A 14,641-nucleotide genomic window follows, 5' to 3' on the forward strand; every position below is an offset into this window, starting at 1 on the left:
ATTGACCTCTTTCTGAAGCAGTAACACAGGTGAGTCTTTTTCCCTCTTTTGCTTTTTCTTTGAAACAGAGTTTTGCTCTTGCTGCCCAGGCTGGAGTGCAATGGTGCCATCTTGGCTCACTGTAACCTCTACCTCCTGTGTTCAAGCCATTCTCCTGCCTCAGCCTCCAGAGTAGCTGGGATTACAGGCATATGCCTCTGAGCCTGGCTAATTTTGTATTTTTAGTAGAGAGGGGGTTTCATCATGTTGGTCAGGCTGATCCACCCGCCTTGGCCTCCCAAAGTGCTGGGATTACGGGTGTGAGCCACCATGCCCAAACTCTTTTGGGATTACGGGTGTGAGCCACCATGCCCAAACTCTTTTCTCCTCTTGAGTCTTGCTCCTCCCTTAGTTTCTGGAAAAGTATGGTGCCTGATGTTTAGGAAGTCTTTTTTCAAATAACAAAATGTCTTTTTCTTTGTTTTCTTTCTACTTCTGTCACCTTTCTCAGTATCTTTTGCTGTTTTTTTTCCTCTTCCTATCCCATAATATCCATGCTCCTCAATGTTCAGTCTTTTTCTTTTAAAACGGATCAGGTGGTGAGAGAATCAACTAACACTTTCTGAGCACTTATTTTTCTCAGTGCTTTATACATATGCCTTAGCTCCTTCAGTCCTCTAAACAACCAATGACATAAGAACTCTTATTATCCATTATTTGTTTGGCATTTATCATGCAGCAAGTACTAAGTTACGTGCTTTATATGCATCATTTTATTAATCCTCAAGATAATCCTTTGAGCTGTTAACAATGTCACTGTAGCAACATGGGAAATGAGGTACACAGGTATCTGGGAACCTTCCCAAGGTCCCAGTGCACCAAATGGCAGAAGCAGATTTGAATTCAGGTACTCCCATTCCACAGCATACACATTTAACTATTATACAAATACCTATTAAAGCATTATCTATTTGTCTATACTTTTGTCCCTTGGTGATGTCATTCAATTCCTCACAGCAACCACCACTATGTATCAATGACTTCAAAAAGTCTTTAGCTCTAACTCTGTTAAGAGTCACAGACCAATTTCTAACCATCTACTACACAGCTTCACCACTATGGTACCAAAACCTGTCTTCACATAGCCAAACCTGGACACAAACAGCACTTCCCACAAACATTCTTATCCTGCATCCCAGCATTGGATACTGACTTCACACTCTAGCAGGTCACTCAAGCCATAGTGCTGGGGAGGACTTCTGAATACTTCCTGTTCTCTTGTGCCACACAGCCAACGCCAAAGCCTGTCAATTCTACCTCCAAAAAAGGAAAATCTGACCCCTCTTCCTCAAAACCTAGCCACATAGTAAGTTCAAGGATTCAGTCACAGGCCTGCCTTAGTGCACTAGCCCTGTAATAATAAATTATTCACTTCCCCTCCACTTTCTTCCCCGCTTTCAAGCAAATTTCTGTACTGCCAAGGGAATTACTTTTCTAAAATTAGCTAAGAAACTTTTGACGGCTTCTTCCTGTCCCAAAAATAAATTTTAATTCCTTCCTTAGCACAGTATAAAAAGGACACAGCAGAGTTTAGTCTAGAGGCCTTTTAAGGCCTCATTTCTCACCATCATACTGCAAGTACCCTATCCTACTCATCAATCCCTAAAGAGGCACTACATATTCTTTTACTCCTTTGTGTATCTATTCCTTCTGCCCAGAACACCTTTCTCAGTTCTCTGCTTCACTAGTTACCACTCATCCTTTTAAGACCAGTGCAAACATTATCTTTTCTGTGAACTCTTCCTGGATTTCTCCAGCAGAGATAGTATCTCAAGGCCAGTGCTAACTCACTAAAGGCTTAGTAATGAACAGATGCTAAATTATAGTTATCTTACTGACTCATCTTGAAACATGTTTTTTTTTTTTAAATGGAAAACTCATAAGAAAATTGCCTATGTCTAACAAAGCATCTGATTGAACAAAATACTCAGATATTAAATACCTTCCAGTCTTTGGGATCGAGTGTTTTCAGCATGGGAAACTCTTCCAACTGCAATTCTTCATCTTCTGATTCCTCAGATAACTCTTTCTTATCCTCCAGTTCCTGAAAAGAGGCAGAAGCATTTCTGTTTCTCCTCTTAACAAAAGCTTCAAACCATCTTCCCACAGGTTCAACTCGACAGAGTGTAGAGGCTGTGATTGAAAGTGTTAAGAGAGGCTTCAATGTATTGCATGGAATAAATCTGTTTCAAGGCAATAAATTTTTTCAGGAAATAAGGTCAAAACAGTGACACCACCAGAATATTCTTTTAAAACCACCAACTAAGAAAATCATTGCCGTCATCCAGTTTACATGTGGGTTAGCAAGAAATTATCCTTTCCTAGTATTTACAGAGTATTTAATCAACCTCTTCCAGTTACCTGACAAAATAAAACTCCGCAGTGTCAACAATAAATCAGTACTTTTCTGGGGATATGAGGGAAAGGTGATGAACAGGAAGAAGTGCTGCAAACTGCTTGACTTTTAGATGAATCATTTTAACAAAACAATAAATAGTGATAATTTGTCACCAAGAACTAGCCTCACCAAAAATAATAAATCTAAAAACAACTCAAACTATCTTTTTTCTTTTCTTTGAGATGGAGTTTCGCTCTTGTTGCCAAGGCTGGAGTCCAGTGGTGCGATCTCGGCTCACTGCAACCTCCACCTCAGCCATTCCAGCAATTCCTCTGCCTCAGCTTCCTAAATTACTGGGATTACAGGCCCCCACCACCATGTCCAGCTAATATTTTTACATTTTTAGTAGAGATGGAGTTTCGCCATGTTGGCTAGGCTGGTCTTGAACTCCTGACCTCAAGTGATCCACCCACCTCGGCCTCCCAAAGTTTGAGTTGGCTGGGTGCCATGGCTCACACCTGAAGGGTGTGAGCCATGGCACCCAGCCAACTCAAACTATCCTAATTATTAAAATCTTGATATAGCTCTTAAAAATTTTAAGGATTCACTAATTTGTTCTGAAAGCAATTTTCCAAGCAGCAAATGGGGATTTACTAATGCAGTGGAACAAGCTCAGTCTGAAACCAGACACTCTGGACAGCGGCTGTGACCTGTAAAATGGGAACAATATCTATCTCATTCAGTTCCCAGGAAGATTGAACGAGATGATAAAACTCTCTGAAATCACAAACTCATAGTAAAGGTATCATCTATTCCTGGGAAGTGGGGGTAAATCACAGTACATGTGTATAGCAGCAATTCAAAAAAGGAAAATCCCTGAACAACTTAATTTTAATTTCATATTCCGTAAGAAAGCAAAAAGTTTTAATCTACCTAGTAATGAATAACTCAGGTGGAAGTTTTCCCTAGGACTTAATGGTCACAGTTTAAAAAGACAACTGACTTTTCAAGTTTTAGTTGGTTTGCGTAATTAAGATTTCCTCCACCTTACACTGGAGAGAATTAAAACACTCTGTAAAAAAGGTACCACCTGTGTAGTATGGGTGTGTGGCTTTTAGGCCTTTTCCTCTAAGCAGCACCGAGACACACAAATGCAACACGTGCCATGCGTTAAAAATCACATTTAACAGACGCCTATGTGACTGGCTATGGGAATTACTGTAGATAACTGGAACTGAAAACTCTTAAGTTTACAATACTCATGACTCTCCTGGGCCATAATCTAAAACCTACAGTAGCAGGACAAGTTTCACTTGTAATAACTGCCTTTCAAAGTCTACGCGGATCTTTTCAGCAACACAGGCGAGGATCTTTTAACGCTGAGTATGAAGAGCGGCGTCTGAGTTGTTACATTTAAAAAATAAAGCCGGAGCAAACGTAGAGAGGGAGAAAGGTGTTTAAAGAGACCGCCAGCAGCAAAGCTTTGTACGACCCCAGGTACGGGGGATGCTCGCTGCGCCTCGTCTTGTCTTTCCGCCGTAGGCAAGAAGATGCTTACAAGAATCTTTCTAGGATACTGGGGTGTTCGGTCCCGAACTGCTCAGTCCAATCCATGAGTCAGCAGCGGCGAGAGGAGGAAGCAATGGTAGGAGGAAAAGGAAGGCACCCCTCACCCTCCTTCCTTCCAATCTGGGATAGGATTACTTTGAAACACTGAGCAAAAAGGCACTCGTCACGGCCCCACACGGCCCCGGAGCTAGTCGCCAGGGTCAAGGGTAGAGAGAGCCCAGGGTTGCAGAGGCGGAGGACTGAGGCAGGGGCGGCTAAGGTGGGAAGGAACTGGGGTTGGGTGGGCACTTACCAGAGGTCAGAGCGTGGGTGATGGCGGTGCCCTGGCCCTCCGCGGCGCTTGGCAGGAGCAGCATGATGGCGCCGGGCCTAGCCCGGTGGGCGCAGCGGGTCACGTCCCGAGCGGAGGGCTAAGCGCTCCCCTCCAGCTCTACCTTTCAGTCCGAGCCTCGCGCCTTGGCTCCACGACGCCTAGGAACCGGCGCATGGAGACGACCAACAAGCACTTCCGGGATGGAGCTTTCGTGGTGCGGCCGCCAATCTCACACCCTCCCACCCCCGCTAACGTGTGCGGCAACTTGGTTTCACACTGACTCAGATCCGGCTGGACACCAAGTCGCAGGAGAAAATGGTTCCTAGGCTCATCAGTTTTCCTGTAAAAAGGGTTATTTTCCAGGTCCTGGTACAATACATAGAACATAACCTTTAAAAAGCAGCTCTTTTTATATTATCTTTAAGTTCTTACTGCTTTACATATTAATCTGAAACTAATCAGTGATTTTCCCAGGAGCTCTACGCTTTTAAATAAAAACTGAAAATACCGGTGTGAACCAGTATCGACTAGTATATACATCTGCAGATAATTATGTATGTATATTTGCGACACATTTGCGCTTAACTTGATGATAATAGCAGCGAATATTTGTCATGCTATTACTATTTACCTGCATTGCATCTTTCATTACTCGAAACCTCTCTCTAGTGTTAGATTCTATTCCAAGGCCAGCAATATTTTTACCCTGTTTTAGTGGAATGAAGTTTTCTTTCAGGAGATTCCCAATTACAGGAGTCTGGGACTTAATTGTTTATTGCATAATAAAATCAATTGTATTCCTACTATATGCTTCCTTCTAAGACTGCTGTTCAAAGCAAAAACTAACAAAAGAAAACCAGTGGGTAAAGGCTCACCCCCAACCGGAGCACCTGAAACATGTTTAAAAAAAATAAACTTGATGTGCCATTCTTTAGCAAGGACCACCAGAAATTAGTAAAGTATCCTCTAATTTACTAATTTCATTATATTCTCACAATTAAGTATACATATATAAACACACACACACACACACACACACACACACACACGTTTTATCACTTCTTGGCCTTTTGGCTAAGATCAAGTGTAGTATATATATATGTTTTGTGGAGACAGGGTCTCCTTATGTTGCCCAAGGTGGTCTTGAACTCCTGGCCTCAAGGGATCCTCCTGCCTCAGTCTTCCAATGCTCTGGGATTACAGGCGTGAGTCACCGTGCCAGGCCAATTAAATATATTTAATTGGTCTGCATATCTGCTGCATGACATCACTGTCACTTCAAAATGGACATTTCAAAAATTGAACTAAGGGAGGCAGAGGTGGGAAGATCGCTGAGCCCGGGAGGTGGAGGGTGCAGTGAGCTGAGGTCGCACCACTGCACTCCAGCCTGGGTAACAGAGTGAGACACTATCTTGAAAAAAAAAAAAAAACTAATCATCTGCCCCAAAACCTCTTCCTGATCCCTATTAATGCAACCACTGTTAAAACATGCTCCAAGGTGCAAAGTAACCTGACTCCACTTTCTACATATTAATATATTTTTTTTCCTCACACCTCTTCCCATTCAATTTTATCATCATCTCTAAGGTCATAAGGTTTTTTTTTTTTTTTTAGATGTAGTCTTGCTCTGTCCCATGCTGGAGTGCAGTGGCAGTGGAGTGCACTGCAACCTTCACCTCCCAGGTTCAAGCAATTCTCCTGCCTCAGCCTACCGAGTAGCTGGGACTATAGGCACGCGCCACCAGGCCCAGGTAATTTTTGTCTTTTTAGTAGAGACAATGTTTCAGCCTGTTAGCCAAGCCTGTCTCAACTCCTGACCTCGTGATCTGCTCGCCTCGGCCGCCCAAAGTTATGTGATTACAGGTGTGAGCCACCGAGCCCTGCCAGGGTGTTTTGCTTTTTTAAAAAAAAATTGTGCTAAAATACGCATAACATGAAATGTACCATCTTCACCATTTTTAAGTATACAGTAATGTTATGTGCATTCACCATTGTGCAACCACCCTACAGAACTATTTTTATATTACAAAACTGAAACTATACCCATTGAACAACTCTCCACTGGAAACCATCCTCGTACTTTGTCTTTAGAAATTTGACAACTCCAGGTACTTCATATATGTGGAATCATATGGTGTTTGTCTTTTTTGTGAATGGCTTATTACCTTAGCATAATGTCCTCAAGGTTTATCTGTGTTGTAGTTCATATTAGAATTTCATTTCTTTTTAAGGCTGAATATTTGTGTGTGTGTGTGTGTGTGTGCACACTGCTTATATCAAATTTTGTTTATCCATTCATATGTAGATGGGGGTTGCTTCCGCCTTTTGGTTATCGTGACTAATGCTGCTTGTGAACATGGATGCACAAATATCTCTTTGAGATCCTCTTTTTAGTTATTTCAGATACATACCCAGAAATCGAATTGCTAAATGGCATGGTAATTCTAATTTTAATTTCCTGAGGAATCGTCATACTGTTTCCCACAGCAGTTGCACCTTTTTATCATTTTACATTTACGTCAACAATGCACAAGGATTCCGTTTTCTCCAGCAGCACTCGCAAGGGTCTGCTGGACCCCAGGGTCATTGAACACTTATTTTCTGTTTTGTTTTTGCTTGTTTTTAATTATAGCTATCCTAGTGGGTATGTGGTGGCATCCAATTGTGGTTTTGATTTGCCTTTCCTTAACAGTGATGTTGGCCATTTGTATATCTTCTTTGGAGAAATGTTCATTCAGGTTATTTGCTCATTTTAAAAATCAGGTTGTTTTCTTGTTATTGTGTTGTAGGAGTTCTTTATGTATTGTGGATATTAACTCCTTACCAGAAATAAGATTACTTTCACTGTATTTGTAGATGTGGCCATTACTTATTGTTTCTAATATGCCAGGCATTTTGCAAACACTGTAAAGTTTTCTTCTCACAGGTAATCAGTCCAAAAACCAGCGACCTGCTTGCCAAAGCGTTTCCCCCAGGGCTCTCTCCAGACTCTCAGGCTCTGCATCAGGAGGCCCGCCAGAGCACGATCCACTTCCGGTGGGGAAGAGAAAGGGAGAACACCCCCGGAAGCAAGGAAGGTGCTGTGTAATCATTAAGGAGTGGAGGCAGTTGGAGCTGTTAAAATGCCGGATTACCTCGGTGCAGATCAGCGGAAGACCAAAGAGGATGAGAAGGACGACAAGCCCATCCGAGGTCAGTTGGCATGGGCAGGAGATCAGAGCTGGGGCGGGACTGGAGAGCAGCTGCCTTGACACCTGAGGGGAGCTGGATTCCGGCTCCTGGCTTTGTGCTCTAGCCCTTTTGTGCCCCTAGTCATTTAGTCCGGGCGCCGGCCGGATTAACCTGCCTGCCTTCTCAGTCTCCCTCATCCACTACAAGTTCTGTATTCATCTGGTGATGGAAACTTTTATTCATTCTGAGCTCTCAGATCTTGAAGAAGTCACGCAGCCTGCTTGGCCTTACAGGCCTTGAAAAGTTCTGCCTGGCGGTGGTCGATCACCTGATCCTCTTTCCTCTCCTCCTTCTCCTCCCACCTGTGACAGCTGAGCTATCACTGTGTAGCTACAATTCTGAGACAGTTTTCTTAAAAAATTTATTTGACCAGATAATACATTCACAGGGTTCACAATTCAGGAGGCAGAAAAGATACTATGATGTAATTTAACCAAGATTCTTAACGGATGTGTTTTATGTACGTACTATGTAAAATAGGTAATCATGTATATGATGTATTTAAAAAAATCTATCTTCTTCCCAGTCAGATAAAAATTAATTGAGTCCGGGAAGTATTTGACTGAATTTATATAATTATAATCTTGTTTGATTTTTGACACTAAATTAAAACAACTTGAATTGAAAAGTTGATCAGCTTTAGTTTGTTTTTTGTTTTTGTTTTTTTCTTTTTAAAAAAATCTTTAATTCTAGTTTCTTTTTGAATCTTATGTATTATCTGTCTTCTTTCAGCACTGGATGAGGGGGATATTGCCTTGCTGAAAACTTACGTAAGTCCTTTCAGTGTCTACAAACTATAGATGTTTTATGTTGAAATAAAAACTGTTTTGGCTGTTTTGTTATTGTCCTTGCAAAATAATTAGAAGTTAAGAAATCAAAAATTAAAAAAACAAACAAGAAATGAAACAAAATAATTAGAAGAGAATGTCTAAAAACAAAAACAAAACAAAACAAAAAGAGAATGGCAGCTCATGGTAACCTTCACTAAATGAAGTTGCCTACCTAAAATTTATAGACCAGATCAGAGTATTTGGCATGTCTCAGTTTATACATTATTTTAATACTATTTGTGATTAAAATGTGATGCTATATAGAAAGATGTTAGACAAAATTTACACATTTACTATATTTAACGAGTATTACTGAATTAGTTTTGAAATGAAGTTTTAATGCATAGAAATCAAGAAATAGTTTTGCATAATTTCACACTTTTTTTTTTTTTTGAGACGGAGTTTCCCCCTTGTTGCCTAGGCTGGAGTGCAATGGTGCGATGTCGGCTCACTGCAACCTGCACTTCCCGGGTTCAAGAGATTCTCCTGCCTCAGCCTCCCGAGTAGCTGGGATTACCAGTGCCTGCCACCATGCCAGGCTAATTTTTTTGTATTGTTAGTAAAGATGGGGTTTCACCATGTTGGTCAGGCTGGTCTCGAATTCCTGACCTCAGGTGATCTGCCCACCTTAGGCTCCCACAGTGCTGGGATTACAGGCGTGAGCCACCCACACCCGGCCATGATTTTCACTTGTTATCTTGTATAATAGTGGGTGTGTATTTAGGGGAAAATATTGGGTCAGGAATACCAAGCTTTGGGATAATGATAACTATAGAAATTGTAACTTAAAGATAATTTTTACCTATAGTTTAATAAATTGTTGATGTCCTGATATTCTAACTAAACTCATCTTCATCACCTAGGGTCAGAGCACTTACTCTAAGCAGATCAAGCAAGTTGAAGATGACATTCAGCAACTTCTCAAGAAAATTAATGAGCTCACTGGTATGTATTTTTTAATTTCCATTTCCTTTAAATGTAATGTGTTACTCCTTCATGATTACAGATTTTAAAAAAATCATTATTCTTCCTTTCTGTTAAGAAATTAGATCTCATTTAACCATACCTTTCACTGCTTTTTACAGTCGGGTTTAATGCTTATGCAGTTAAGAAACAACATCATCTTTTTTTTTTTAATTAAAAAAAAAATTTTTTTTTTGAGACGGGTTTCACCATATTGGTCATGCTGGTCTTGAACTCCCGGCTTGAGGTGATCCACCTGCCTAGGCCTCCCAAAGTGCTGGGATTACAAGCATGAGCCACCGTGCCTGGCAACAACATCATCTTCTAAGCAAGTCATGTTTCTATTGGTCAAAGCCCAGTTCAGTAAACTTCAGTTAACAAGTCAAAAAACTTTTTTGAATAAAAATAAGATCTCACAACATAGTTTTGCTTGAAGTAATTGGGCTCTTTCCTGGCAGCTGGAAACTTTTTGAGGGGACTTGAATGATGAAGTTTTACAGTATTCACAAAAATGTTAAATGTGGCATTACATTTTTGGTTTGACAATTACTTTAGGGCAGGATAGTAGTTTTCAGCTGGGGTCCTTTTGCCCCACCCCCTCCCCCCTCCCAGAGGACACTGGGCAATGTCTGGAGACATTCTTGATTGTCATGACTTTGAGAGAGGGCGGTGCTGCTGGCATCTAGTGGTGAGAGGCCAGGGATGCTACTAAACAGCCTATAATGCACACGACAGTCCTCCCAATGAATGATTCAATGCAAAATATCAGTAGTGCTGAGGTTTAGAAAGGTTATTTTAGGAGGATGCATTACATTTTAGTAAATTTTGTCATCTTTCTCTATGTAGGTATTAAGGAATCCGACACTGGCCTGGCCCCTCCAGCACTTTGGGATTTGGCTGCAGATAAGCAGACGCTCCAGAGTGAACAGCCTTTACAGGTTGCCAGGTATGCACAGGTGCCCTGTGGCAACTTACCTTTGTCTGTCTTTTCAAGCACTTAATGTTAGAGTCTCAGGGATAATGCAATCATTCATAAAGGATTTTCATTCCAAATTCCAAGTAAATAAGGCTTTCTACAAAACTGTGTGGGGTTAAAATTTTATGTCTTAAATAATTATTCAAAAATACATGAAGGTATAATCATTTAAAAGATTTAAATAGGCCAGGTGCAGTAGCTTACGCCTGTAATCCCAGCAGTTTGAGAGGCCGAGGCGGGCGGATGATGAGGTTAGGAGATCAAGACCATCCTGGCCAGCATGGTAAAACCCTGTCTCTACTAAAAATACAAAAATTAGCAGGGTGTGGTGGTGTGTGCCTGTAATCCCAGGTTCTTGGGAGGCTGAGGCAGGAGAATGGCTTGAACCCAGGAGGCATAGGTTGCAGTGAGCCGAGATTATGCCACTGCACTTCAGCCTGGGTGACAGAGTGAGACTCTGTCTCAAAAAAAAAAAGAAAAGAGTTAAGTAGTTCAATAATAATAATTGTATTTCCCAATTCCTCTTCCCTAAAGACACTCATTTTCACCATTTTTAGCTGATTTTTTGGTTTTTGCTTTGATGGTTCTATGGATATTGCTATGTCTTGTGTATTGTACATTCCTACTTTTTGATTTTTTAGTTTTAGGTATTATCTTTTGGCTTCCCACCATGGAAGATGAGGATTTTGTTTTGTTTCCTCTGCCTTCATTCATCCTGAAGGCACACCCTTTCTATCACCACATCCTCCTGGTCTAATTGTGTTATAATTTTGGCTAGATCAGTATTCTGTGTTTATATGATTATGGCTATGTAAACACTATTCATAAAGAGGCAAGTGGTAAGCTGTGATTGCTTTTCCTTTCTTGTACCACTATTTTTTGGTTGTTGTTATAATGTCTTGTTTCTTCATTTGCCTGGTTTTCTGTGCATATGTTACAAACTCAGCCTCTCACCTTGATTGTCTAAACTGCCCTTCAGATGCATCAGATCTGTTAGTTTTCTCCCAGGGATCCCTCAGTTGCATCTGGTGTTCTCTCGTTTCGTTTTCCTTATGTTTTTCCCAGCATTTCTTGACCTGCTTTGGTATGGACCATTTGCCCTTCATGCCTGTTTAATCACAATCATTGTCTGACTTCTCTATCCTGGAGATTTCCCCTTGCCTCTCTCCTGTTGCTTGTGTACTGTTAGTCTTTCTTCCGTGGTTTCCTTACAGCCTTGTTTAGGTCTAATACGTTCTCTGGTAGCTTCCCAGAAAAGGGTCAGTTGGGAAGTAACATTTTGAGACTGTATATGTCTGAAAGTGTCTTAGCTGAGTATAAAGTTCTTTTCCCTTCAAAATTCTGAAGGCGTTGTTCTGTTATCCTCTGCCTCCCAGTGTTACGCTAAAGCCATTCTGATCCTCAGTCCTGTATATGTGACCTGTTTTTTCTCTGAAAGTTGTAAAGTCTTCTCTTGTTCTATTTTGAAATTTCATGGCGATGTGCCTTGGTGTTGGTCTATTTTCATCCATTGTGCTGGGCTCTCTTGTCATTTCGTAAGGTAGATCTTCTTGAAATCATTTGTTAATTTATTTCCTTCTATTTTCTTGGTCCTTTATTCCTGAATTTTCTTATTTTGATATGGGGTCTCCAGGATTGCTCCTCTAATATGCTAGTCTGTCTTTCTTGTTTTTCTTTTTGCCTTTTAACTTTCTATGAGCTTTTTTTTATCTTTGAATTAATTCTATTGATTTTTTTTCCTCCCATTTTTCTTCTCGTAGATTTTTAATTTCTCAGGTAAAAAACTGAGGTTTTTTTATTTCAAGGATCTCATTTTTATTCTTTCATTTGTGTGTGTGTTGGATGTTCTGTTCTTGTATCATGGTTGTAATATGTTCTCATGTCTCTCTGGAAATTAATACAGCTTGACTATCCCTTACTGGAAATGCTTAGGACCAGAAATGTTTCAGATTTGGGAATTTTTAGATTTTAGAATATTTGCAGTATACTTACTGGTTAAGCATCCCGAGTGCAAACATTGAAAATCCTGAATGCTCCAATAGCATTTTCTTTGTGTGTTGTCACCGAGAAACACCAGGGGATTTTTCTAGGTCGTACTGCTCACTGCATAGAAAACCAGTCACTGAGATAACAATTTAATTAGCCCATTTCCCTGACCAACTAAAATTAGGGGTTTATGTAGGAGGGAAGAAATGTGACAGAGTGTAAGAAAATAGGAGCTAGGGAGGGATAAGGAAGCCACCATAATGATGAATTTTAGGGGTCTGGCATCTCGTTGTGTTCATGCTGTGATCTGGTGAGTTTCAGTTCTGTGATACTTTTTTTGAGAGCCTGAGGGTAAAACAAATGTAATTTCTAAGCTTTAAGACTAGAGAGATCAGTTTCTATGTTTATCCAAAAAACTGTCTTTTGGGCTATTGGGTCAGTTTCAGTGTCAGTGCTCAAAAAGTTTTGGATATTAGAGCATTTTGGATTTGGAATTTTTAGATTTGGGAGGCTCAACCTAGAACTTTGCAGGTTTGCTTCCTTCAAGGTGCTTTTTCCCTTCTTTGCTTATTTGGCCTTGGTCTTTTATTATAGATATCTGGTAATCTTAAATTTGGGCCTTGGTTTTTGGTGGGAGACCAAAAGGGTGACAGCTCTAAATTCAGTAGTGAGGGATGTCCATCCTGAGTTTCATTCTAGGTGATCTGGTGGGGCCGTTTAGCTGCGGGACCTCCTGTGTCACTGTCTTAGGACTTTTCATTTGGATAGTCAGATTTCACAAATAATTTATTTCAGTTTCCTGTTGTCTCTAATCTCCAACATTTTGGAAGAACAGTGGAGAAAGGGGGCTGGGGATCTTAGTAACAAGTTCACTTATGTTTACTCATCCTTCCCCATTCACTGCCCACCCCCCTGAAATTTTCAGTAGATTTGCTGCCCCACACCCCTTTTACTGCTAGTGTTCCCTCTGATTTACTTTTTCCAGAGCAGGGTCGGCAAACTTTATAAAAAGGTAGTAAATATTTTAGGCTTTGAAGGACAAGAAACAAAATTGGGGATATTATGTGGGTACTTACCTGCCACGAGAGAAAACAAATTGTGAATGTTCATCTTTAAAAACAAAGCTGGTTTTGGCCCACAAGTAATTTGCTGTCCCCTGCTCTAGAAAGTAGACCTGTGTAATTTTGTCCATATAAGGGAAGTATAGACCAGGCAGTGTGGAGAGGCTCCTATAATCTGACTTCTTAATTCTTCTATTTTAGAAGCCATGGGTCTGCCCACCTCTCCCAACCTCCTGTTCAATTTTCTAGGGATACCTAATGCCTAATGCCATCTGTCTGAGCCTGACCCCTTGATGATTTTGGGTCTAAATCAAGGAGATACTTTGCCTTCCCCATTGCCTTTTAGGATTTAATTTTCTTGTTTCTGCAAAGTCATTTACTACCTGAGCTTGTGCTTTCCAATTACCAAAATTTAATTCCTGTGTTCATGCCCTTTTTAAACTCTATGGTTTAAGTAACATTGTGTTTAAGGAGGCACAAAAATAGATGCATGCATTTAGATTGTTGCCTTCAATCACAGGTCCCTTGGAGGTATTTTTTGTTTGTAATATGATATGAAGTAACACTTTAACTTAATTTTTATTTATAACTGAATAGCAATTGCTTGAATACCATTTCTCTGCAGACCTGAAATGCTATCTTTACCATAATCTAAATTCCAGATTTGTGTTGTCTTTTGGATTCCCTATACTGTTTTACAGGTGAATATGTTTATTACTGTTAGATCAACATTTAATTACTATAGCTTTACACATTGTTTTGATATCAGAAAGGGCAGTTCTGTGTTTTTTTCCTCAAGCTATTATTTCCTATATGTCCCCTTTTTTATTTGTTTGTTTGTTTTAAACTAGCCCAGGACAAGACTGATATTTGTTTTTTCTGAGGTGGAGTCTCACTATGTTGCCTAGGATGGCCTTGAACTCTTGCCTCAGTCCCCTGAGTAGCTGGGATTATTGGCATGTACCACTGTGCCCAGCTAGGATTGCATTTAATTCATAATTTAATTTGAAGTAGACTTGTTATTCTTCAAAATACATATTTTTTGGCTGGGTGGGGTGGCTCATGTCTGTAATCCCAGCATTTTGGGAGGCCAAGGCTGACAGATCACCTGAGGTCAGAAGTTCAAGACCAGTCTGGCCAACATGGCGAAACCCTGTCTCTGCTAAAAATACAAAAATTAGCTGTGCATGGTTGTGGGTACCTGTAATCCCAGCTACTTGGGAGGCTAAGGCAAGAGAACTGCTTGAACCCAGGAGACAGAGGTTGCAGTGATTTGAGATTGCACCACTGCACTCCTTGCCTGGGCAACAGAGCAAGACTCCATCTCAAAAAAAA

General features: G+C 40.6%; 2 protein-coding genes and 1 pseudogene across 5 annotated transcripts in view; 2 read left to right on the forward strand and 1 right to left on the reverse strand.

The window, feature by feature from the left end:
• The window catches only part of DNAJC2 (DnaJ heat shock protein family (Hsp40) member C2), a 38,986-nt gene extending 30,028 nt beyond the window's left edge, over positions 1 to 8,958 (reverse strand). For 2 of the 4 annotated variants that reach the window (XM_017523041.2, XM_017523040.2), the window contains exons 1-2: positions 4,239 to 4,552; positions 1,982 to 2,172 (exon numbers count right to left, since the gene is read on the reverse strand). In XM_017523041.2, coding sequence (XP_017378530.1) covers positions 1,982 to 2,172; positions 4,239 to 4,302 — 255 coding nt within the window. In that variant the 5' untranslated portion in view covers positions 4,303 to 4,552. Of the gene's footprint in view, positions 1 to 1,981; positions 2,173 to 4,238; positions 4,553 to 8,947 lie in introns of those variants that run through there. The other 2 variants (XM_037736580.1, XM_037736581.1) reach the window with 2 other exon arrangements.
• On the forward strand, positions 5,314 to 5,472 carry LOC119470286 (annotated as a pseudogene).
• Positions 7,172 to 14,641, forward strand: part of PSMC2 (proteasome 26S subunit, ATPase 2) — a 13,873-nt gene continuing 6,403 nt past the window's right edge. Inside the window, exons 1-4 of the mRNA XM_017523055.2 lie at positions 7,172 to 7,451; positions 8,223 to 8,260; positions 9,184 to 9,265; positions 10,130 to 10,229. Of these exons, the coding sequence (XP_017378544.1) occupies positions 7,382 to 7,451; positions 8,223 to 8,260; positions 9,184 to 9,265; positions 10,130 to 10,229 (290 nt within the window). The 5' untranslated portion in view covers positions 7,172 to 7,381. The remainder of the gene's footprint in view (positions 7,452 to 8,222; positions 8,261 to 9,183; positions 9,266 to 10,129; positions 10,230 to 14,641) is intronic.

Source organism: Cebus imitator, unplaced genomic scaffold (assembly GCF_001604975.1).
Source record: "Cebus imitator isolate Cc_AM_T3 unplaced genomic scaffold, Cebus_imitator-1.0 Scaffold26, whole genome shotgun sequence".
Lineage (NCBI taxonomy): Eukaryota > Metazoa > Chordata > Mammalia > Primates > Cebidae > Cebus > Cebus imitator.